The sequence below is a fragment of the Patagioenas fasciata genome, chromosome 7 (genome assembly GCF_037038585.1).
Source record: "Patagioenas fasciata isolate bPatFas1 chromosome 7, bPatFas1.hap1, whole genome shotgun sequence".
In the NCBI taxonomy this organism is placed as follows: domain Eukaryota; kingdom Metazoa; phylum Chordata; class Aves; order Columbiformes; family Columbidae; genus Patagioenas; species Patagioenas fasciata.
In genome coordinates this window covers 643,770-668,176 of record NC_092526.1, presented here as the reverse complement: position 1 = coordinate 668,176, position 24,407 = coordinate 643,770, and the positions used below count along the sequence as shown (strand labels likewise).

Genomic DNA, 24,407 nt, shown 5'->3' with positions numbered 1-24,407 from the left:
GTGGACTCCATGATCCTAAAGGTCTTCTCCAACCACAACAGTTCTGTGATTCTGTTCTAGTCTGTACTGGCTTTAGAGCAGGGGGGAAATGAACTGGACCGTGTAACATCTGGCTGCTGTCTGTGTGGGGCACGAGGGGGCAGGTATGGATATATATATGTACTTTAAATACATGCGCACACACTCATCATAGTTCCATGCAGGTGGAGTATCTACAGCAGTAGGATTGGGCTTTCTAGCACAAATAGATATAAGAAACACGCTTTCTTTCCTTTTGTCAGAGATCCTTAAAATTTAACTTGCAGGAAATGCAGCATGGGCAATGGCCACCTCAAAACCCGACATTCTCCTTATTCTGCTGCAGAAGCTGATGGAAGAAGGAAATATACTGTACAAAGTGGGTAATTTTTATTTTTTCTAATATCAGAACATTATAATTGGACTTTTGTCTGCAAGTAGGTTTAAGTTCTTTATAGCTCCTGTTCAAACAAGATGTGTCCTTGCACATCCTCTCGTGTTGGGGATGAGACCAAGAAATCTTGGGAACTTGAGGAAAGAATCATTGAAAACTTCTGTGTAAAACAAACAAACAAATAACAATTTAAAGCTGGATAAGTACATTTTCTTTCTGTTGAGCAGTCAGTTGCTTCTTTAGAGCAGCTCAGTACACAAGGTGCTCGTGTGGACGTGCCTTGTTGAACTGAGTGACCTTTGGGCGTTTCCTTTGCTTCAGAATCGTGGTTTTGGTGTCCACACGCAGTCCACCAGAGGACACGTTCTACTGGAAACATCTGGGCCTTAGAGCTTGAATCAACTACACCAGCAGATATTTGACTGTTCTGTTTAAAAAGTAAAGACAGATATAAATAATTAATTGTATCAGGCGTGAATTGTACATACGTGAATATTTCTGGTGGAAGTACAGAGTATTAAAGCAAATATTATCCTGGTGAAAGGTCCGAGTTTAGAAACAAACACAGCTCTAGGTAGCACGCAGGTCCTCTCATTTGTGGGTATGGGCGATCCATGCTGTAAGAAGTCTGGCTCCGTCTGTTCTGTTACAGAGCACCTGTTGGTAGATGTCAAATCTAAACGTGCTTTTTCGCGACAGTACTGCGATGCTAAGGGTTTGTGAACGCCTCTCTCTCCCTGCACGTGCAGAAAGGCAAGATGAAGGAGGCGGCGCAGCGCTATCAGTACGCCCTGAGGAAGTTTCCGAGGGAAGGATTTGGAGAAGAAATGAAAGCGTTCAATGAGCTCAGAGTTTCATTATACCTGAATTTATCACGGTGTCGCCGAAAAACAAATGTAAGCTCATGCTGTTGACCTGTTGCCCCTCTGGTCTTTGGTTTAACCAACAAGTCACTAAACTCTTATTCTGTGTTCGTGTTAAATGAAGACCAGGTGCATTACACGTAGTGCAGTTCTTCTCTGGAAGCCTCATACCTTACCAGAGCAAGCTCTGGACTAGTCCAGCCCACTCCCTGATTTTCTTGTTTTTCTCTGGATTCCTGGCGCTTTAACTGCTCTTGCTGGCTGGTAAAGGTGACTTTTGATGCTGCAGAAGCTATCAGCGCCTTTGAAGAAGTGCTGTGACTAAAGAGCTTGCAGCTTGCTTTTACCATCAGTGTGTAATGAGTACGTTTGTTTAAATTATCAGGACTTTGGTATGGCTGAAGAGTTTGCTACCAAGGCACTGGATCTGAAACCCAAGTCTTACGAAGCCTATTACGCCAGAGCGAGAGCCAAGAGGAACAGCAGGTACTGTTTGGTTCTGTGCATCTGCCTGCGCAGATCTTTTATTTAACTTCTAACACGTTGAATAACTGTTTTTCTTTTCCACTAGTTGTATTTGGAATTTGCAACAGAAGTTATTTTCCGTGTGCACTTTCCACTTGCATTAGGTCTCTGCATCAGTTAAAGCCAACCAATCCCAAAAAACAGTACTGAATACTCATTTGGATGATTATTAGGCAGTCCAGAAAGTAACCAACCCATTGCAATGCTGAGAACCAGGTTTGCCCTGGGTTTTTATGAAGTTTGGTTTTTTGTTTTCCTAACCAGAAAGCTCCTTGCTGCTCTTGCTGATCTACGAGAAGCCACACAGCTGTGTCCCAGCAATCAAGAGATAAAACGGCTCCTGGCTCGAGTGGAAGAGGAGTGCAAACAGTTCCAGAGAGCACAGCAACAGAAGCATCAGTCCCCACAGCTACTGCAGCAGAGGAACAGCTCCGATAACGAGGAGGAGAGCGCTGCACAAGGCGTGAATGACAACTGCAGCCTCCAGGACCGGGAGGAAGAACCGCCCCTCCCCGAGGACTCTGCGTCCTCTCCACAACGGCTGCTGCGTTCCGGAGCGGCTGCGTCGTACAGCAGGACCCTGCAGGAGGGCGCTCAGCAGAAAGCTGGAACCGCGTCCCCGCAAAGCAGAGCCGGCAGGAAATACCTGAGAGAGCCAGGGTTGATCGTGCAGCCGACAAAGCAGGCACAGATCGTTAAAACGAACCAGCACCTGAGCTCCGTCCAGCCCGGAGCAAGAACGGGAAGCAGTCAATGTCATACAAAGACACAATCGTCCTTCCAGCATCTTCCCCAAAGTCCCTTGCCGGTCCGACACGCTAAAATTCAGCATGTGGATGGGACAAGCACGTTATCATCTGGAACTGTTCCCACAGGTGCTAGTGCGGAGCTGTACAACGAGTTTATCTCCAGCCAGTGTTCCTGTTCGCAGCGTGATGAGAGTCTCTCCTCTCACTCTTCTAGAACTGCGGACAGGCTAACAGCCCCTACTCAAAAGAATTTCAGTGAAGGGAGGCAGCAGGGTCCTGGAACCAGTGCAGTCTCTGCTGCTTCTCCGTGCAGTAGTGTGATTCTTGCCAGCTCAACCAGCAGCTTGACCTCGGCCGGTAGCTTTTCCGATAGCGTTAAGGGCCCAGATGTTCGACTCAAGGAGAACAGTAACCAAGTTCAGGGTTCCATTGCTGAACACAGACCTCGCAACACCCCGTTCATGGGGATCATGGATAAGACTGCACGGTTTCAGCAGCAGAGCGCTCAGGCCAGCCGCACGTGGCACTCTCAGGCAGCGGATGGACCATCCGCAACTCCTGGGGGCATTCAGTCCTCAAACCTTGAGCAGCTCTCAGTCAGACAGCACCAAACTAAAGCTTCCTCTGCCGGTGCTGCCGCAGGAGATGGCAACCAGAACGGCGTGCAAGCTAAAGACCGCGACGAGCTGAGGTGCCAGAGCTCTGCCCACCCCCCAGACAGCACAGCCCCTAAACCAGCTGCACACGTACACCACGATGCTCTCAGTGGTAAGGAAGCCCATCTAAGCCATGTCACGGCTGCAAAACCAAAGCGATCATTCATTGAATCAAATGTATAAGTGTATTTTTTGTATATTTACAGGATTGTAAAAAACTTAACTTAGCTCACAACATCATGGCCTGTTATTTTACTTCTATACAAATTCCACCTGGCTGGTCACTGGTTTGGGCTGCCTAACGCCAGCCAGTGCGTATGGGGAGCAACCACTTGAAACTGTCCTGCCATCGCGGGCCAGGTCAGTAACTGGAATGGCAGATCCGTGCGGGAGGGTCAGTCGGGATCATCAGGCCACCCACCGGGGACCTCAGGCAGAAAAATCTGTTACCTTTTACCATTAGGTAAGACTTTCCTTTTCCACAGGGCTTTCATCTTGGCTTTAGTCCATCTCACCACTTAGATAATCATCGTGCCTCTATAATGCTTGAGTGTTTACTGCTCAAAACAGTGTTCAGAAAGATCTCTGCTGCATAATACTCAGATCTGTATATGTATGGGCTTTTTTAAAATGAGATAGAGTATTTTTATCACTTTTCTAGTGGGCTCTAATTTGGGTTGCATGATGTACATTTAGGAAGCATAAATAATTTGTGTATGAGTAAATATAAGCAGCCATGTTTTGACATGTAAATATAACTATTTTTCGTAACTAGGAGAAATCAAGTAAAATAAACAGTGACATTTGCATGTGTATTGAAAGGCTTTGACCATATTGGTTATTGCACTGAAGAACACGATATTACAGCATATTAACAATAATCGCACTTTATATAGTTTATCTAATCACCTTTGGGTGCTACCTTAAAGCAAAATGATTTATTGTTTATTTGTGAAAAAGGTACAGCAGTGAGATGTTTAGTAAGTGTTTTCATGAGAAACCCAGGAGACGGATGAAGATGAAAGTTTGAGGAAAAAGTGTATGTGCGGTTGGTGAAAGGATGGGGCGGTGGAGCTGTCGTGGAGGAAATGATGTTTTGTATCAGCAAGAAGGTTCTGAAAAGAGGGGCCGTGACGTTCCTGTCACCTGACAGCTGTCACGGCTGGTTTGTATACAGTGTTTTCTGTACATTGTAAACAGCCGTACCCATTTTTACAAATTCTGAGTTTGCATCATTATGCTTTAGCTTATTTATTGTTTACTGTTTCTTTGATATTTTGTACAAGTCCTATATTAGTCTTGCCCTCTAGTTCTATTTTTGCACAGCTACTGTATTTTTCCCATACAAAATAAAGATTATTAATATACCTGTGGTACGAGATGCAGTCACTGGTGGTTACAAATCTCTCCCAGTTGTGCCAGCTACATGTTCGGTCATGGGGATCGGAGAAAGACACAGTTTTGTTTTTTAAATTAGAAAAATCAATAGAAAGACTAACTTGGCAAAATCAAGACTCAAAACTCATAAATATAGTGAAAATTTTAAGAAGACTTTACTGGAAAAACTATGAAGCTGAATACTTCGTTTCCTAAACAGAAATAGCACAAAGAAAAATCAGCACTAACATTAAAAGCTTTTCAGTAATTTTCTAGGAACTTCCACGGGTGAAGATTTTCTGTCCAACAGACATTTCAGTGACAGCCGCAGATCAGAAACCAGTTGTTTCTGATCGGATTGCTTCCTGTAGCTACACATGATTTCACTTCATTTGATTTTCCCACACACCTTCAGTCCTGCGCGGTGGGTCCGTGCTCCCGCTGCGTCTCCAGCCAGCGCCCGATGGCCATTTTCAGAGTCCTGTTGGGCGTGAGCAGCAGGGAGGGCAGCGGCAGGTTCGTCATGGGGCTGGAGCGCCTGTTGGTGCTGATCCAGCTTTCCATTGCCTCCTTTTCGTAGGAGTAGCCGTCTGCAAAGAAACCACAGCAAAAGCTCTGAGCTCCGGCACTGCTCCGCTGTACAGCGTTTAGCTATTTCAATTGCAAATGTGGGGGAATCAGTATTTCCAAAGAGGAAAACAGAGATATAGGAACATCGGCCAGCCCTGTCCCCCCGGGGATGGTCACTGCCGGGTCAGCGATCAACCCTGTGACCAAGGTCCACAAGTGCTCAACAGCACCAAATTACCCCAGTTCTTCCTGGGTCCTTATTTGTCCTTAAGGAGTTCTACACAGTAACGCTCATTATGAGGCTGTAAAAAGGGATCATCATGGTGAAGACATGTACAACAAATTATTCTGAAGACACAGTAATAGCCATTGTCAAGCATCACCAAACATTGGCAAGTAATATACCCCCTTCCCTGCCTCACAAAATATATCACAATGTCTAGATCTGCTCGTTAAGGACAATGGGAGAGGAAAGATACAGAGTACTGAACCCTTGCTGGACATAAAACACAGTTGGTAATAAAATACCAGTTGTTAGTTTAAAAAAAAACAAATGAACCCCTGTGCTTTACCAAAAATGCATAAAGGGTATATTCGTGTTAGAGTTCCGGCACACCACACGTTAATAAAATGATTGATTAGCATTTCATGACAATTTCAACACACACTTCCATTTAGGTGGATCTAAAGTTGTTGAGCAACATCTTAAAAAAATTCACTTCAGGAACCCTTTACAGTGAAAAAAAAGGGACACCGAAAGCTGGCAGTGAACATGGAACAGTTCAGGCTGTTGCCCATTTCTGTCTGACTGCAAAGCACCAACACCCTCTACACACACAGAGCGAAAGTGAGAGATCGTTCTTACTCGGCTGACAGAAATCAGCACTTTGGCATTCTACATTCCTTTTTCTTAGATTCTACATAGCACAGCGCCATAGACGTTTTACTTAACTCTGATTTAGCTTACTGATCTAATCAAAATATCCAACTCACACCAGTTAGTTCCCCTCTAATCTCAGAAATACCTACACTGCCCCAGTTCCACTTTGCAGACTGGCCCTCATGCTGTGCTGCAGGGATCGTCCTGCGGGCTCGCAGCGACCGGGGAGCAGGGACAGTTCCAAACACAACCGTGTTCACCTGTCTCGCCACAAACCCACCGTCCTCCTGCTGCAGGCACTGCCCTTTCTGTGCTCAGTCACCAACGGCCATAAAAATCAAATCAAATAACACACAAACAGCTCGCCCGTGTTCCAGCCCGGCGGTGTAACACACGAACACGAACAGCTCGCCCATGTTCCAGCCCGGCGGTGTAACACACGAACACGAACAGCTCGCCCGTGTTCCAGCCCGGCGGTGTAACACACGAACACGAACAGCTCGCCCGTGTTCCAGCCCGGCGGTGTAACACACGAACACGAACAGCTCGCCCGTGTTCCAGGCCAGCGGTGTAACACACGAACACAAACAGCTCGCCCGTGTTCCAGCCCGGCGGTGTAACACACGAACACGGAACGGCTCGTGGGCAGCACTTAATACTACAGCTTGTCACACACACTGTGAACATTTTATTTTAAAAGGTTAAGTAAGTAAGCTTCTCTTAAAAAGGCCTATTTGATCTTGTAATCTGCATGTGAATAGCGACCGGCAGTCATTTTCAGATTTTTTTCAACAAAATTAATCTGCTCTAGAACTATATATCCTTATTGCAAAATTATAAAAAGAAAAAAATTATGCAAAACTGTCCTGCTATTGTTTAGAAGCTCAAGCCCTGTTAAGAAGTGCAGTGCTTACCGCTCTGGCAGCCATCAAATGTTTTCGTGTTTTGAATGGCTTTTAATTCTCAGCAGTCTGGCCTGGTATGAAGTTGTTAGTCACTGTTTGCATACACCGGTCCTGTGATGATCACACACGCTCGCTCCCTGCCCCCGAGATTAGAACTATAAAACACTAGCTCTGCATAACCTTTCACTACACAGCATCTTCTGCTCCTTGCATATCTCAGTTCCGAGGTCTTGTTGAATTTAAATGCATTTAAATGCATTCTGTACCAACCTTTAAGTGCCACACACATGGTGTGCTAAGAGCAGCAATGGGCTTGGTTTTTTGTTCCCATCCCCCTGGGTGCACAATTCCATTCTGCACATGCCAAGACAAGTCTGTAATTACACTTGTAATTATATGTGCAAAGGTACATAATCGAAGGAACATTTAAAATAAACAACAACAAACACAAAAAAACCCACAAAACACTATACAGCCTCAGCAGCAGAGCTGACACTGAGAAAATCGCTTGATAGGGTATTTTTCTCCATATCAGAGATGTAATTTGACAAATTAAACATTTACCACAGTTCTATTTTGTTTCAACAGCTAATTAGAACAATTTATCTTTCAACAGCTAGTAAGATACGCCCATTTTTGTGTTCCTCCACCTATCGTTAAATTATGTTGACTAAAATGAATGACTTACTTGGTAAAGACGTACCTGCTGCAATGACAGGATCCTTCATAAGCTCCCTTGTTATGGGACATAAGAACTCCTCAGGGACAGCAGCGGAAGCAGAGGCCATCTTCATCCTCAGGTCTTCAATCTTCTGGAGGACTTTACTGCGCAGGCCCAGAGATTCTGAGAGGTTATTTGTACATGGAGAACACAGACACATGAGGCACAGAGATGAGGTCTTGCATTCATCAGCAGTTGTGTTCCAGGAGCCATAGCTCCGTCTCACCAACCCACCTCATACAGAACAATCTGCAGACACCCGGCCACCGCTACCAACAGCTCGGTACAGCAGCTCAGGAACAACGGAAACAGACAGCAAGCAGAACACCACCTACCCCAAAGCGCCAAGCGAGGACTCTCAGAATCACAGCGTGTCCTGAGCTGGAGGGGACTAACAAGGATCATCAAGTCCAACTCCTGCTGCCGTGCAGGACAACCCCAAAATTCACGCATCACCCTTGGACCACGTTTGCCCTGCAATCTGGCACAGGGTCCAATTTATGCCACCATTATGGCCATGAAGTGCTACACTTGTCACACATCAGCAGGGAGGCATTCAGATGCTGCTTCATCTCCCAAAAAGTCTAATTCCTATCAGGCTGAGCACACTGAGCACAAGGACCCTGCTGTCGGTGCAGCGTCACACAGCACACATGAGGTGTGAGATGTGGCCCTTGAGCCCTCAGGAACAGCACCACAGCACCACGGCCTCACAGCACCGCGGCACCACGGCCTCGCGGCACCACGGCACCACAGCACCACGGCCTCGCGGCACCACGGCCTCGCGGCACCACGGCCGCCCTCCTTACAGCCACACTTGCAGTAGAACATGACACCAAGCAGGACAGGAAGGTGGTCCTTCATGAAAGACCACAGGTTTATTGAATATCCCCAGACTGATCAGAGCACTTACTATTACTTGTTTATTGAGAATAGACAATAGCTGCGAATCTCAAAAAAGAGGTAACTGTGCTTGAGACAGCAGCCATTCTTCCCAACTTAATTGTGAGCAGAAGAGGAAAAAAGAAATCTGCTAATGGGAAAAGTAATTCTACAGTTCTATAAACTGTCACACTACAGTTTTAACCTGTCAAGATTGGAAATGCATCCCAGATATCAGTAATCATCTTGCAGCAGCACAAAGCATTCCTCCTTTCAAAACCTGCTCTGTGTCAAAGAAACTGCAGTGCAATGTGTCACAATTCCTTCTTCCAGCCTAGCAGTGGTACATACTACTGTGGTCAACCTTCCGTGTTCAGTACTACAGTAAAAAGCTGGTACAACAGCCTTCGCAGCACTGGCTGTGCTGCCGACAGCCGAGCAGCCCGGCCGAACACCAGCGCCCCCAGCGCCGCACCGCTCACCGGCTGCCCCGCAACAGCCACTGCGGTGCACAGACCAGCGAAGGCAAACGTGTCAGAAAAATACATGCAAAAACATTAACCAGTTATAAAGAACACTTAAAATAAGATTTGGCTGATATAGGCAAAGCACGTGCCATTTTCTGTCAATCCATACTGAGCAATCCCCCAAAGCTTACTTCTACCTCAGTATACCTGTAAGGCATGGTGAATCACAAGTGATTCAAATTCTGCCCCAAAACGTGGGTTTGAAGCTCATTCTCAGACCCAAAGTTTCTTGATAAGGATGTGAAAGAGGAAAGAACTTACTCACGCTTTACGTACGTACCTAGAGCAAAACCTGAGAAGCAAGAGGAAGACAAAAAACCCCACACCTGTGGCAGCACATAACTGATGAAGACAGCTCAGCCCGATCGGAGACTGCAAAGCTCAGTGTATTCATCCTTGGTTTACGTTACGTTCCAAGGACACCCTGCAGTGACGAAAGGCCTGAATCTGCCCTCCTTACATACCCAACCTAAGTCCGGAGCCACACGGAAAGACGCCTCCCAAAGTGCTGCAGAAGGGAAGTGTTTGGACGCCTCCAACCTCTTCACAACTCGTGATCTCACGGTACAAACCACTTTGTTGATGAGCATTAACCCCTAAACCGAAGGGGTGGTTTTCCAAGAACTAGACCTAGCCTTTCCTCCTGCAAACAAACTGCGCCCAAGACGGACCTTGCACTGACACATCCCGCCCGGCCCGAACAGCGAGGGTGCGGGCACAGGACCACGTACCCCTCTGCTACCACCAATGGAACAGGGTCTGCGTTGCTCTTTTTTCTGACTCAACTGCATTGCAGAATCGAGTGAATGTGAGAAACCCTCAGCTTTGCTGAACGCACATAAGCTTTTCAGCCAGAATGTACATAATGGTCACTTCACGTTTGCTCAACATCTCACAGAGTTTAATACAGTGTTATTTATATTGTATGACAATTGGGCTGGAAAGAGGCGAGTTGCATTTGCATGGTAATGAAGCATTCTTTCAAAAAGCTGTCAAAAACAATCAAAGAAGCTAATGAAATGTTATGTGAACCACTTCTTGTCACTTTCCCTTGGATTAAATGCCTTCAAAGGCAAGAAGATACCCTTTTTATTAAATGCAAATCGGAGCTGAACCAAAGACTAACAGGACAAGAAATAAACAGCTAATAAAAAATAACATAAGAAAAAGCTCCTATCCTATCAATCATCAAGTAAAATAGTCTAAAAAAAACCCTCCCTTTGCAAAGATTGTAGAAAATCTAAAGAGTTTTTTGGAAAGATCTTATGGAACGGTGAAATATTGGATTTTTAGAGCAAAGAAAACAGATTACCAAGGAGAGAAAGGACATGCTCATTCCAGTATTTTTATAGTGATAGATTCCTAAAATTTAGTTAAACTGGAATTTGAATAACACCAAAAAGCGCTCAAGATTTAGGCACACAGTATTTTCCTATTTTGTAAATGTTCGAGCCATGGCAGATAGAGAGAAATTCCTCAAGTCAAACAGATCAGGCTGTGATTTCTATCCTGTACCAATTATAGTTGTAGAGTGATACGTAGAAGCAGAATCACAGCATTTACCACTTCAGAGCTGACCGATTTGAATGATTTTATTCGGCAACTTTGAGTAGCATATTTCATGATTTTCTTTTTAAAACGTCTTTCATATGACCAGTAAAGTGGAACTCACTGCTTCACATCGTATATATGCTGGCTCATATTTGTGGAGCAGCTTATGTTCATTAAGTCAGTGATTTGAGCTAGAGCTTTTTACAAAGCTTCTTACAGCTGCCCGACACCAGTGAAAATCTGTCTCCTCATCCCACGATCTTATGAGGGATGTTACAGTACCCACTGAAGAAAAAGCCTGGCAAAAGACCAAAGTCTGGAGCACACAGACTGAGCAATGAGCGCTTTATCTGATAATGGGAAGAACAAACTGAAGGTACTGCAGCTCATCCATCCTCACCGCATGCCGTCACAGTTCACCGAGGCGGGAAGCAGCAGGTCCCCGTCATCAGCCTGTGTTCTACACGTGCTCTGTCTAGGGCCACATCCACTCTTTGCACCTCACAGCCTGCCCTACAATGCACAACTCCGATTTACTTTATATTTGACTTTGAAATGGCCCTTGATGGCGTCATTACAGATCTATCAGGCAACACGTGCTTTTGTTGATTTTCCTCTCAAAGAGAATGCTACAGTCAGCAGGTCAGTTCTCACCACTGCATTAAACTCTCACACCGCTTTCTAGCCAGCACTATTTGATTAGCCCCAGCTGGTGATTGCTGCAACAGGGTTTCAGGCTACTCCAGTGAGAAAGAAAAGGTGTGCAGAAACAGATGAGGCCGAACGTCCTTCACGGATGACAGTTCCTGACAGATTCAACAAAGCCAGCTGTAACACCGAGATACTATGAGCTGATACAGACCAACACCACACACACACAACAACAGAGGAAGGGATCGGTCGTCCTAAAATGTGTGATACTAAATTCTCAAAATAAACCTGTGCTTTTTAAAAAGTTTCTTAACTCATTCAGCCTTTTACTATACTTGATCTCACTTTGGCAAACACACCAGCACCTGATTTACACCTAAGCTTTGCCATCAACATGACTAGAGAACTTATACGCAGAAAGTTCCAGTGTAGTTCACCATCCTTAAATTTCTTATTTGAGAATTACCACTGTGGAATCATTACTAATAAGGCTTTTCCTTGTGATTCCTTCTAAAACATAACCTCAATTTTGCAATAAAGCGACAGGACAATGTATTCACTGGGACTCCTGATGAATTACAAAGCCTCTGAGCCAGGCGAGCTTTGCTGGATCCTCACTAAATGGCAACATCAGATCCTTCGCCTCCAAGTAGGTAAAAACTAAAACCTTGTGGTTTTCTATTACAGTAACAGTACACAGAAGAATTTCACTGCTAAATTCAAGAGAGTTGACCGCAGGTATTATAAACATGGCACTTTTGCAGACTGACAGGAAAAACTACAGAGTACCCTATTTACCAAAGCCAGGATCATTAAGTATACACAAAATAGGAAATTCCTTTTCCACAACTTAATGAAAAAAATATCTAAAAAGGAAAACAGAAACAAAAGCAGGTAAGACCATTTAATATGGCATTGTTAGTGGAAGTGTATTTTATGTCCTTAGGTGTAAGCAAACACAAAAGAGTGTTGTGGATAATGTGGCATTAGGGTATCAGCCCTGGTAATAAAATAAAAACGCATTTCAGAGAAAGAAAATCCATGTACGGAACTTCTAACTCACCATCATTCCAACATTTCACATGCACTCTAAAGAAGAAAAACGATTTGGATTTCTATACTCTTACCGATTTTCAATTCATTAGTCAGACTTTCTTTAGTAAGATTGAGTAGTTCCTTGCCATCAATGTTGTTCGTTTTGAAAAGCCCAACGCAGCCCGGCAGGTCCTGTGCACAAAGCCAGGCTGAAACATCGTCCTCTGACCAGGCCTCGACAGCCGCTTTGGGCTCATCTTCTACTGCAGCTCCTTTGCAAAGAGAAAAGACAGTTAAAAACAGACAAACAAAACCACACACCCCCCAAACAACAGTGACAAAAACCCAGCTGTAAGAGCAATGGCAGGAACAAACGCTGGTTTTCAAGTGTTCCAAGTACTAAGTATTCCCCAACATCTGATAAAAAAAATGCTTATTAAACATTACTTCAGTGGGGGGTAATTTGGGTTTGTCTTTTACCTATGGATTTTCAACGTTTAGAGGAATTTAGTCTCTCAGATGCCTGCCCTTCTATGGAGTTTGAACTGAACTACAAGACCACAAAGCATCAGCAGACAATGGAACCAGACAATGGAAGTCTCAGACTTCCTTCGAAAAGCCGACCAAAGTCCAGACTTGTGCTAGGAACAAATGATCTATGTACTTCTGTTACACCACTTCAGGTGCTGATATACTTTGTAACACCGATTATCCTGGTTTTCTCCACCTCTAACAACTGGTAAGCTCTCTTTCTTGTTGACAGTTATGTTTGCAATTAGCACGTTCTCTGTGCAACTCTTCACCAACGATACTTGTCCAAAAAGTCTTCTAGCACTCTGAGAATAACATTAATCTCTTAAAAGCTGTCCAGAGAGTAAGAAACGGTGAATATCGGAAAAGAGGATATAGCAGTAAAAAAGCAAAAACATTTCTAATGTATCTTTTCTTTTCTTAAAAAAAAAGTACCTCTGTAGGACATCAGTAAGATCACTTCAGAGAAAACATAAATAACACGCACATAATCCTGAGGTTACAAACTAACTGCATGAAATAAAAAGTGGGATTTTTGCCTCTTAAGAAGGTGTTCAACAATATTGCGCTTTAAATTGAAGGAACGGATCACAAATACTTGACGCACTAACCTGCACAGGGTTGCTTAAGGTCAAACTGCCATATGTTCACAGTTTTATCCATTGAACCCGTGGCAAGTAAGGGACTATATGGTGCAAAAGCACAAGTTGTAACATATCTACAAATAAAAATAAATGTGTGAGTATTCACAAGAAAATAATTTAGTTTCTTTTATTTATTAACAGTAAAACAGAATACCCGTACTGAATTCTTACCTGGTATGCTGAGTCAAAGTCTGAAGGGTATTGCCAGTACTCTGTAAAAGAATTTTTGTCATTTCAAATCTTAAAGAATAATGCATTTGTTTCTACACTTTCTTTCAAAATAAGGAATAATATTGTTTTTCGGAAGATGGCAGAAGTCACCACCAGAGCCATTACACAGCCCTGCCAGGCCCAGCCGGCAGAGCCAGCAGCGCCTCCTGCGCTCCCTGCTGCCGGCCCGCCCCGGGTGCCCCGAGCACTGCGCCCGCACTGCCAGCACCACACACCAGCTGAGCTACCCACACCTGCGCAGGATGCGTGCCCGTGTGCGTTAACCACCCCACTGCAAACCTGGGGTTAGAAACCACCGAAGGCCAGGAGGTAACTGAAATCCAAATAGGACCTCACGCTACAGTCCTTCAATTGGCCCAATAAGTAATCACACCTGTGCTTCCATGTGGCCACTGGATGCTACTAAAAAACCAAATCCCTGAAGTTCTGCTAAGTTTTAACTTATGATGTTTTAACTTATGAAGTCTTCCTTCTACTGAAAGGTATTGTTCCTTTGACAGGGACAGACAGACTGGAAAGACAAAGAGGACTGATGGTGGGTCAGCACTCCAGTCGTTAGAGCTGTCCTCATGAGGAAAGTGCCCCATTTTAGCCTGAAATCCTTCTGCCTCCCATGAAGGTTCATTGTTCCCACTTCTTATTTGGTGAAAACCTCAGGCCGTAACAGCTTACAAATACCATGAAGAAATACTTATGCTGTGGTTGTCTGCATCTTTCAGTTTTCTGGGGTTCCAAAAATCTCGGGGACTTCTTACGTACCTAAGCAACAAACTACTAAAATAATTGGACCAAAAACTGAGAAAGTACCAATTAGTGATTTTGGTGAAAAATTTTAACCCTAATTGAAAAATTCTATCAGTATAGCATGTGCAGTGCAAGGTGGAGAAGCTTAAAATTTGTTCAGCCCTCATTTTCAACAAAATTATTATAATTTTTAATACTATAAAGTACTAAAATTAAACACCACATAAAGGTGAACCATGAAGAATGCAATAACAGTATTACAGAAAGTATCCAAACAATATATTTAAATAAAAGACAATATATTTAACATAAAAGTTTCTTTAATGTTATTATTATGCTTCTATTTTATGGGCACTTTATATGTAATTAACTGGAGAGTTTTACATCAAAAGCTACAGTCCTTCCTGCTTTGGAAGCTAAGATAAATTAAGGGTAACAAAAAATCCTTCTACTTCAATGTGAAGATAACATGTAAGTGTGGAATTCATTGGATAATACTTCACTGTAGAGAAATCAAATAACAAACCATTCGAAGAAACATAACTGAAGTGAGAAAGACCAGTGAGTTCTCCAGAGATATGTATCTTCAAACTCCTTCCCCACCCCAAATGCACAGTCAATATTGTGGGCTTACACAGTTCCTGTTCTTTGGTATTTCTTTACACTGGTAAGACACTGCAGAGAGAGTGCTCACATTTAAAGTCAACAATCCAATCAATCATCTTGCACTGTGCTCTACTTACCGTTTCATATATTATGACACTCTTGTCCACAGACCTTTTAAGAAAACAAACACACACATTGACATTAAAAGAATGCAGAGAGGAAAAACTAAACTATTTTTAATTAAGAGGAAGAAAACAACCTTTTCCACAAATGAAAGAAAGGCAAACAGATTTCTTAACATTACTTTATGAAAAGCTTAGACACCTAAATCCCCTCCCTCCATGCTCCCCCCGAAACAGCACCACTGCTGGGCTGTACCCCCAGCGTGAACAAGCGCAGCGGTTACACGGGAGAGCTGCAGCTCCAGGAGGGTCCGCAGCGCCACGCACCCCGGCCCCAGCCCTGCACCGCCTGCCCGGCCCGCCAGCGCACCCGGGAGGCACCGGCACTCGCACCTCTGGCCACCCAGGACCGACTCCCAGCACCTCTGCTGCTTTGGGAAACCTCGCCGTTCTTGAAGCAAGCTCGAGGAAGCAGTGCGATGCAACATGCAACGGCCAGCGGTGCAACGCAATCAACACACAACATATTCCACGAAGTACAACTGCACAGTTATTTACCATGACAGCACTGTTTCTCGAAAGACTTAATGGAATAGACATTTCACTTATGACAGTGCAAGCGAAAACAATCCATGTCTAATGGAAACCAAACTAGCTCTAGATCACAAACACTAATAATGACCTTCAACTACTGAAAAAGACTCCCTTAAAAGTAACAAAAATCAAAATGCCAAAGCAAGCTACTGTCTCCTGATGTTTGTACAGTTTTCAGTTTTTGCCAGCTACTGTCTTTTCTTTTTCCTTTGCAAGACAGCCGTTTTTCCTGTTTCAGATTAGAAAATCTTCATAAAAAAGACAATTAAAATGTAGAGTTGAGTCCCACAGTTACCTCAATCGTGCACTTTTTATGGAAAAAAAGGCTTATGTTGCCATATTCTGGGTGTGGATCAGTGAGGAAATTTTCATAACAACTTCAACCAAATCTATCAAAGACAAAAATCTCAAGATATTTACCTTTCTAAAAAGTTCCTGAAAGTACAAAAGTGAGAAGGAATCCTAAATGATGTCCCGAAGAGACTGTAAGATCACAGTGGAGATTTGTATTTTCAGTAGATCCCAGGATCATTTTGGTTGGAAAAGACCTTTAAGATCGAGTCCAACCGTCACCCAACATTGTCAGCCCACCTCTCCGCCCTGTCCCCGCACCATGGCTCCATGTGTTCAACCCTCCAGGGCCGGTGACTCCACCACTGCCCCGGGCAGCCTCACGCTGACGTATCCACAGGAAAGGCCACAGAAATGCTCCAAAACCAGGAATCAATCTCCAGAGAACTGAGCTTGCAACATCCTACATTTCAAACTCAATCACCCGCAAGGCGCAGACCAACTGGAGAGGGACTTCAATAGTTCTGTAGGTCACACAATTACTCCTTAAATATTGGAAATATATTTTGAAGTCTCCAACTCTTCTGAACTTCCTGCTTTACAGCACTGGAGCCTGGACCCGGGCAGCCGTCGGCGTGGCATTTAAACAAGCAAAAGATACTGCTTACCCTGAAACCAACAGCTGCCCATCATAAGAAAATGCACAAGCCAGAACTGGGGCAGAATGTCCACCCAATGTGCATTTATGTTTTAATTCAACACCTAAAAGAAAAAAACTAAATTACTACACATGGACATATTTGACAAAGCGTAAAACAAGCTGCTTTTAGATGAATGAAGCTGCACCAAAGACCCAACTCTGTGACACACTGTCTACAAAAAAGGGGATAAAAGATCAGAGACAATTTAACATCTCTGACTTCCTCACTTTGTAGCCTTAGCTGGTCTAACAATTTTTTAGATCATTAAATATGTGTCTGTAAACAAACTGTTCATCCGAACAGACTTTTATATAAAAGAGATTACAAAACATCCCAGCTGCAGGTGTCTCTGGCCATCTGCCTGGGCTCCACCCCGCGGTCACACATCTGCACTGCGGTTTTAGCAGCAGTCAACGCTCCTTTCAGTTCTCCAGCTCCTGTACTGAAAGGTGAAAGGAAACCCCTCCCTGGAGTGGTGGATTAAGAGGTTTCAACCTATCAACCTGCCCAAAGGCCACAGTAGAAATGCTACTAGTTAACAAAAACTAAAAATGCTCATTAAAACGACATGTTTATCATGACACTAAGTTTGAGAGAACTGGGCGAAATTTTAAAAAAAATCTTTACTTTTCCAATTGTTGATGAACAGATCACCGACTAAAATCACCAGGGCCCAGCGTCACAAAGCGCTGTGTGCCTTCGCTGCTCCCCCGACAGCAGTTACAAGAAAACCTTCCACTTGTGCTTAGTTTGGCTGTGAATCCACGAGGGCAGCACAAATCTGATCTTAGATGTAAATTGTCACTTAAAGACCTAAGACACTGGAACATGAAAAAAACATCGCTATACACACCTGAGAAATCTGCAACCAAAAGAAGCCAGAGCTTGATCTGATTATCTTGACCACAAGAAGCCATCTGGAAGTATCTGAACCCATGTTCACCATCTGATAAAGTTCAAATACATTAATGGGGCTTGGAAGTTCTGAACATAACAGCACATCAGCGAACTACATCAGCATTCTGACACTGGAAAATGGTACATTTCCTTAATCTCAGAACTAATTTTAAAGAGTGTTAATTAAAATAATTGCAGAAGTTCTAACACCATTTAGAAGTAAGAAGTACGTACCACTGCCACGCTGTTCCCTGAACAAGCAGATACAAACCAGAACTGGGCTCTTATTTTAAGTTTTCTTGATGGTAAATGTTTGATTCTTCTGTCTACTGAGGGCAACAATATACTCCTTTAACCTAAACTATATGGTTATATCCATTGCTTCTACAGTTCAGTTGTTCTCAAACTTAACCACTTAAGCATTTATAAAATTTGAGAGTATCTGGCAGGCTGTTTTCATAATTTTAAATGCTCAAGTTTTCATTTTTATAAACTAAGTGATGTTTCACGACTGCAGCCCAGCCAACCACTCAATGCAGAAATACTGCATTAAAGATTAAATACAACAGTAACAGTTCTATAGCTTTCCCCTCTCTGTTCAGCGGATATGAACATTTCTGAATTATCACGTTCTATTCTGAACGAGTTGTTTCAGCTTTTTTTAAAATTATTATTATCAAGTCCTGTGCCGAACGACTCCTGCTGTTGTGCTGCACCGAGCTGGCACGCCAGCCTGGCACGGGCTACCAAACCACCCCGCCTGCACCGAGCCTTACCGTCCCACAAGAGCCACCAGGGTTAAAGCTGGAAATCAGAAAATCGCAACAGACATTTTACGGACTCCTTTTTCCAGCTCTGTAGTTACCAGAAACATCAAAATATTTACTGTCAAGTGTCTTACAAAATAACCCCACAGACTTTATCTCCATTTTTCCAACACAGACAGTATATTTTAATTTCACAGGGTTATCACAATAAAATCCTAGCATACATAGACCTGTTTGTTCACAGGAACAATCAGAGCTACGACGACTGTGGCAAATTTTAGGACTTGCCTCAAATCTGTTAAACACTGAAGCATCAAAGTGCATCATTTTTGCACAGTACCGCATGTTTTACCACAGTACCAGATTCTGGGCTTACTGCTCGCCCAAATTCCTTCAACTGAGAAAGTCAGGTGCAGGAAAACAGTCTATTGGTTCACGTCCCGCAGCTCAAGCATTTGGCTTCTGAGGCTTACAGTTCTCTGCACTGCTGTAATCCAGCCCTGCTCCCCGGGGAACCAGCGCACGGAAGAGCAAAGCGGGAATGGTAAGTGAGCCCCGCACCGTGTCAGGCCCGCCGGCCACGGCACACAGCCTTCGCTTACAGGCACGGCCCAGACCGCTTCCACACCCGACAGCTACCGTAAGCATGCTCATCAGCTTGGCTGTGGACCCAGCACATTCCTTGTCATCGACCTGACCACAACTTTTGCTTAAGAATATTCAGAATATTGCAAAACATCAGCTCTTCCCAATGTCATTTGTATCTCAAGCATTGATTACAAAAAGAATGTGAAAACAAGAGCTTAAGAGAAAGAAAATAATTCTTCTTTCCATGCTCCTCCCCTGACAAGTCAAGTAACTAACCAGAAATTGGCTGTGAAGAAATATCGCAGCAGGTAACACCAAGATCGTGTGCTTTTTCATTATGTAGGCATCTCATTTTGTCATCCCAGATGGTTAAATCACCACATGATGATCCAGTGACAAAGAAATTTCCATTAGGAGAAAATGCACAGGCCACCAAAGATCCATCTTTAACATTCCCAGATCTGAAAAGCAAAAGTATGTGGGATATGAATTTAGAAAAAGTAATGTTCTGAAGAAGCGATCTCTGAAATGCAATCTGATACAATTAGCCAAACTGTCCTAAGTTTTGCACTTTGGAATCTGGTAACAGAAGGCAGAGAAACTCCCACTAACTGTGGCAAGAGATGCAAAATAAGCATGGCTGCAGGAACCGGGACCGGCTCTTCGACTGCAGGAACCGGGATCGGCTCTTGGACTGCAGGAACCGGGATCTGCTCTTTGACTGCAGGAACCGGGATCTGCTCTTTGACTGCAGGAACCGGGACCGGCTCCTCGACTGCAGGAACCGGGATCTACTCTTTGACTGCAGGAACCGGGATCTGCTCTTTGACTGCAGGAACCGGGACCGGCTCCTCGACTGCAGGAACCGGGACCGGCTCCTCGACTGCAGGAACCGGGACCGGCTCCTCGACTGCAGGAACCGGGACCGGCTCCTCGACTGCAGGAACCGGGACCGGCTCCTCGACTGCAGGCACCGGGACCGGCTCTTGGACTGCAGGCACCGGGACCGGCTCTTGGACTGCAGGGACCGGGATCTGCTCTTGGACTGCAGGGACCGGCTCTTCGACTGCAGGAACCGGGACCAGCTGTTGGACTGCAGGAACCGGGACCGGCTCCTCGACTGCAGGAACCGGGCGGGACCTGCTCTTTGACTGCAGGAACCGGGACCGGCTCTTGGACTGCAGGAACCGGGACCGGCTCTTGGACTGCAGGGACCGGGACCGGCTCTTGGACTGCAGGAACCGGGATCTGCTCTTTGACTGCAGGGACCTGCTCTTGGACTGCAGGGACCGGGACCGGCTCTTGGACTGCAGGAACCGGGACCGGCTCTTGGACTGCAGGAGGTAAAATGTGAGATGGTGCGCAAAGGCAAGGTTTAACGGAGACAGAAAATAACTTCCAAACTAATGACAATCTGCATGGGCTCACCGTTTGAAAAGCACAATGCACTGTTGAAATTCTATGGCAGGATATATTGTAAAAGTCAAAGATAAATATACAGCTACCTTAACACAAACAGGGGAAAATAAAACACCCACAATTTCTCTGCTCTGTTTTGAAAGACAAAACAGAACACCTGCTAACTCATATGATAAGCTGTAGCTGAGTAGAGTACCTTGTAATTTATGATACAGGATTAATTCTGGACTACTCAGACACAAAAGAATGCAATGTAAAAAAAGAAATTATCTATTTTAACTAAGTCAGCCAAAGCACTTCGTAAAACTGATCTCAGAAGAAAATTCCTTGCAGATATGGAAGTGTGGTCAATCCTCAGGAAGGAAGGGAGCTCCACCTAACACTCCAGGTTACCCGGCAGTAACCCAAAGTCAGTTGGAAGTGTCCCACTCCTTTTAATGGACACTAAATCCTCCCTCATCCTGAGCAGAACATCTCATCCGTTCTCTCAAATTCTTAACTTCTTTCCTAACTTTAGACAGATGCTATACAATTGCTGCTCTAAAACACACATGATGTCTTGCCTAAATACAGATTACAACAACCAGACTGAAGACTTTACTGAAAGACTTTGAAGATCAACCCGTGGTTTATGCCTTTAACTGGGCAACATCGCTAAAAATGCTCATCTGCTTTGTTTCAAATGCTTATTGGACACCCACATGAAATGCTGACTCCCATACTTAACCCACTCAGCTCCAATACTCCTCTCTGTCACCATTATATCTTAAACTATACGGTTTCAGGATATGTCAGCAGCTCCCAAACTCTTTGATTGCTAAATTACTATTAAGCTTCTAAGACCTCCCTGGACTCCGAATAGCCTTCTAACTAAGTATTTAATTAAAACCTACTACGTATAGTCCAATATAAGGCACACAGCACTGTCAGGGTACACTAACAAACTGCATATTACACATCATAGTTTGTTGACCCACTGCACGCAATGCATAAAGCATCCCGATTTCACATTAAATCAACAAACACATTTCCATGAACTTAAAAAAGACGCAGGATTTAGATGAAAGATTACTTAGTAAAAATCAAAGCCTGATTTGCTTTGTTTGACTTTCGAAAAAGCAGACTCATCACTTCTCCCTCTCCTATTGAAAATCTTTTGGTCTTCTAAACCCTATTCCTGTTTCCCCAGGGTATCAGTTCAGTGGTGTAGCTCTGCAAGCCTCGCACGCAGTACAACAAACTACTCGCGTGATATCGCTGTCACTGTAAACAAGGCTGTTAAAAACTGTCTGGCACTCACCTGTGCAGTTTCAATGACCGGGTGTTCCAGAGAACCACGGACCCGTCCGCTGCCCCCGACACCAGGTACGTGTCCCCGGGGGAAAAGCGGCAGACGCGGACGGGACTGGCGCCAGGCTGCTCCAGCACCGCCAGCCGCCGGCCATCGCCCGCGTCCCAAACCACCGTCGTGCCGTCCGTGGAACACGAAGCCAAAACGCGGCCTGACGGAGAGAAGCAGCAGCAGTGGACGGCATAGGTGTGACCTTTTAAAGGCGAGTACGGAAGCTCAGTAAAGTTGTTTAAAGAGTAAACGCGAACTGTCTTGTCCAAGGAACAAGTAGCCAAGCACGATGATGAGAAGGCACAGTAGTTGATGTCATCACTATGATCTGCTAAAGTGTGAATTAAGGTGGCCATTTTATCTACTTTCAATAAAAATATCTGAAAAAAAGGTTAACGGTTAGACTTACCTCTTTTATTCCATAAATGAAACATACTACCTTAACGAGACAACTTATCCAGGAAAAACATAATAATATTTGCAGAGGCAGATTTTTCATCTAAGCATTGTTTTATATTCAACTTAAATCAGCAATTAATCATAGCAACAACATGGGGGGTTTATGACTTGATGAGAATTAACGTATCTAAACATTTAATGTCAACTTGCAATTCTGCAGCATAACAAGCAAGATGACATTGTAATGACTTGCTCTTAGACCAGCAGCAAACCAAGTTATTCTAGTTACTTAATTTATGCTAAAAAGCTCACTGTTCAAATTTGTTATGATTTGCATCCACACTAGACACAACGGAGCAAATGGCCACGACAGAAGACAGTCAAAGCATTAATTACTGTGACACTAGGAATACAGAATCCTAGCATGGTTTGGGTTTACAGAGCACCCAGGCCACCCCCTGCCATGGCCAGGGACACCTTCCCTGCCCCGGCTGCCCAGCGCCCCGGCCCTGAGCCCTGGGGGACGGGGACCCGCAGCTGCGCTGCTGCAGTGTCTCACCGCCCTCGTGGTAAAGAATTTCTTACACCCATTTTAAACCTACTGTCTTTCAGTTTCAAACCATCTCGTCTTGCCCTGTCACTGCAGGCTCTGGTAACAAGTTCCTCTACATCTTTCTTATGGTCCCCCTTTATACACTGAAAGGCCACAATCAGCCAAGCTCTGTCATTTTCACTTTCTGTATTCTTGAACTACTACAGAGGATGCAAGCAGGAGGAGGCCTGGTCGGTTTGAACATAATACAGAAAACAGGTAAGCCTTGTACTAGCAAACTTACAAAGTTACCTAAAAAGAAGCAGCAGAGATAACAAAAATAGAACAACTGAGCACAGAATCAAGGGATGCCTGTTCAGAATGTTTTATAGTAAAATGTAAATATTAGGAGAGTCCGACAGAAGTAAACAAAGATACTGTTCGCTCTTTAACTGCCTTAATTCATTATTATGAGACCTGTCTTCAACTCTCCTTTAACAGAAAACAATCTGTGGTTCTGTGAATAGGGAAGCATAAAGCAAAGGGAATTGCCTACAGCTCTTACAAGTTGCTTGTGCTGAATGACAGCAGCAGTGCTACTTATATTGAGTTAACACATCCAAGACAGTCAGCTATTATTATAGTGCCCCATTACAAACCATAATTTCAGAGCTAAGAGGCGATCACAAAAAGGTCTGGTTTTGCATATATACATATACACATTCGTCTTTACATGTAAATATATACACACATATGTTTATATACATGTGGACATATAAATGTGTACGCATAAACGTATGCACACATGCACAAATATGTATGTATACATACAGACACAAAGGTATATTAAGGGGAAAACAGCTGTTCCTTTCAGGCAGTATATGGCATACCAATTTAGTTAAAGATCAGATCTTTGGATACTGTTTTAGCGTCAAGATTCTCATAGTTTTACTGCTATTGCCTTTAAAACCATTAAACCGATTAAGAAGAATCAACATCTTTTTATGTATAGAAAGAAAAATCAACGTACTTCTCTCGACTACGAGAAATGAAGAGTTGGACAAAGCTGGACACCTGGCCAGACGAGGTTGAAAAGGGTGATGTGATCTCGTTGTTACGAGATTTCCAGGAGCTCACTGCAGAAAAGCAAACTTCAGAAGGAGAGGTTTCGGGTACCACCAGTCTGAACTAGCCGAAGGGTAACCTGGAGCCCCCGTCCCCAGAGGCGTCTGGCACGATGCCGTTCCCTTTTCCCGCAATGACAGTTTTCTCCTGACCCCTGCGCCACCACCAGCAGCCGCTCCAGGAAGAGCCGCAGCCGCCCCGGGCGCTGCGGACCCCGTCCTGCCAGCACTAACGCCCCCGCCCCGGAGGCGCGGTCAGGGAGGCTCAGGATGCGGCCGTACCTCACCGGTCCAGCGGCGGCTGTCGGGGACGTTCGGGAGGACCGGCCCGGCTGCCCGGCGCGGCCGGAACCGCAGCCGTTCCGCACCGGCGGCGCCAGGCCGCACCGCCCGGCGCCCAGGGCACCCGGGGCGGCCGCAGGGACACCTGCTCGCCGCCTCTCGAGCCGCCGCTACCGGCAGCGCCGCGGACACGCCCGGAACAGGACCGAACCGCCGCCCGGCCCCGCGGGGTCCTCAGTGCCCCGAGCCCCTCAGAACCCTCAGAGCCCCGAGCCCCTCAGAACCCTCA

The 24,407-nt window shown here is 44.7% G+C and overlaps 2 protein-coding genes across 12 annotated transcripts in view; one reads left to right on the top strand and one right to left on the bottom strand.

Annotated features, from left to right (window-relative positions):
- Nucleotides 1-4,581, top strand: part of TANC1 (tetratricopeptide repeat, ankyrin repeat and coiled-coil containing 1) — a 73,094-nt gene extending 68,513 nt beyond the window's left edge. For 4 of the 5 annotated variants that reach the window (XM_065841251.2, XM_071810635.1, XM_065841250.2 and 1 more), the window contains 4 exons: nucleotides 306-397; nucleotides 1,162-1,308; nucleotides 1,661-1,761; nucleotides 2,065-4,581. In XM_065841251.2, coding sequence (XP_065697323.1) covers nucleotides 306-397; nucleotides 1,162-1,308; nucleotides 1,661-1,761; nucleotides 2,065-3,388 — 1,664 coding nt within the window. In that variant the 3' untranslated portion in view covers nucleotides 3,389-4,581. The remainder of the gene's footprint in view (nucleotides 1-305; nucleotides 398-1,161; nucleotides 1,309-1,660; nucleotides 1,762-2,064) is intronic. The other variant, XM_071810634.1, reaches the window with a different exon arrangement.
- The window catches only part of WDSUB1 (WD repeat, sterile alpha motif and U-box domain containing 1), a 28,388-nt gene extending 3,981 nt beyond the window's left edge, over nucleotides 1-24,407 (bottom strand). The window contains exons 1-12 of one of the 7 annotated variants that reach the window (XR_010651583.2): nucleotides 21,740-22,177; nucleotides 19,297-19,481; nucleotides 17,622-17,714; nucleotides 16,736-16,829; nucleotides 15,198-15,231; nucleotides 13,651-13,691; nucleotides 13,447-13,553; nucleotides 12,397-12,576; nucleotides 7,641-7,781; nucleotides 4,992-5,172; nucleotides 4,574-4,627; nucleotides 601-839 (exon numbers count right to left, since the gene is read on the bottom strand). Coding sequence is in view for 5 of the 7 variants with exons in the window: in XM_065841255.2 (XP_065697327.1) it covers nucleotides 4,994-5,172; nucleotides 7,641-7,781; nucleotides 12,397-12,576; nucleotides 13,447-13,553; nucleotides 13,651-13,691; nucleotides 15,198-15,231; nucleotides 16,736-16,829; nucleotides 17,622-17,714; nucleotides 19,297-19,481; nucleotides 21,740-22,137 (1,452 nt within the window). In the remaining 2 variants the exon portion in view is untranslated. Of the gene's footprint in view, nucleotides 1-600; nucleotides 840-1,013; nucleotides 4,628-4,734; nucleotides 5,173-7,640; nucleotides 7,782-12,396; nucleotides 12,577-13,446; nucleotides 13,554-13,650; nucleotides 13,692-15,197; nucleotides 15,232-16,735; nucleotides 16,830-17,621; nucleotides 17,715-19,296; nucleotides 19,482-21,739; nucleotides 22,178-23,742; nucleotides 23,849-24,118 lie in introns of those variants that run through there. The other 6 variants (XM_071810637.1, XR_010651582.2, XM_065841255.2 and 3 more) reach the window with 6 other exon arrangements.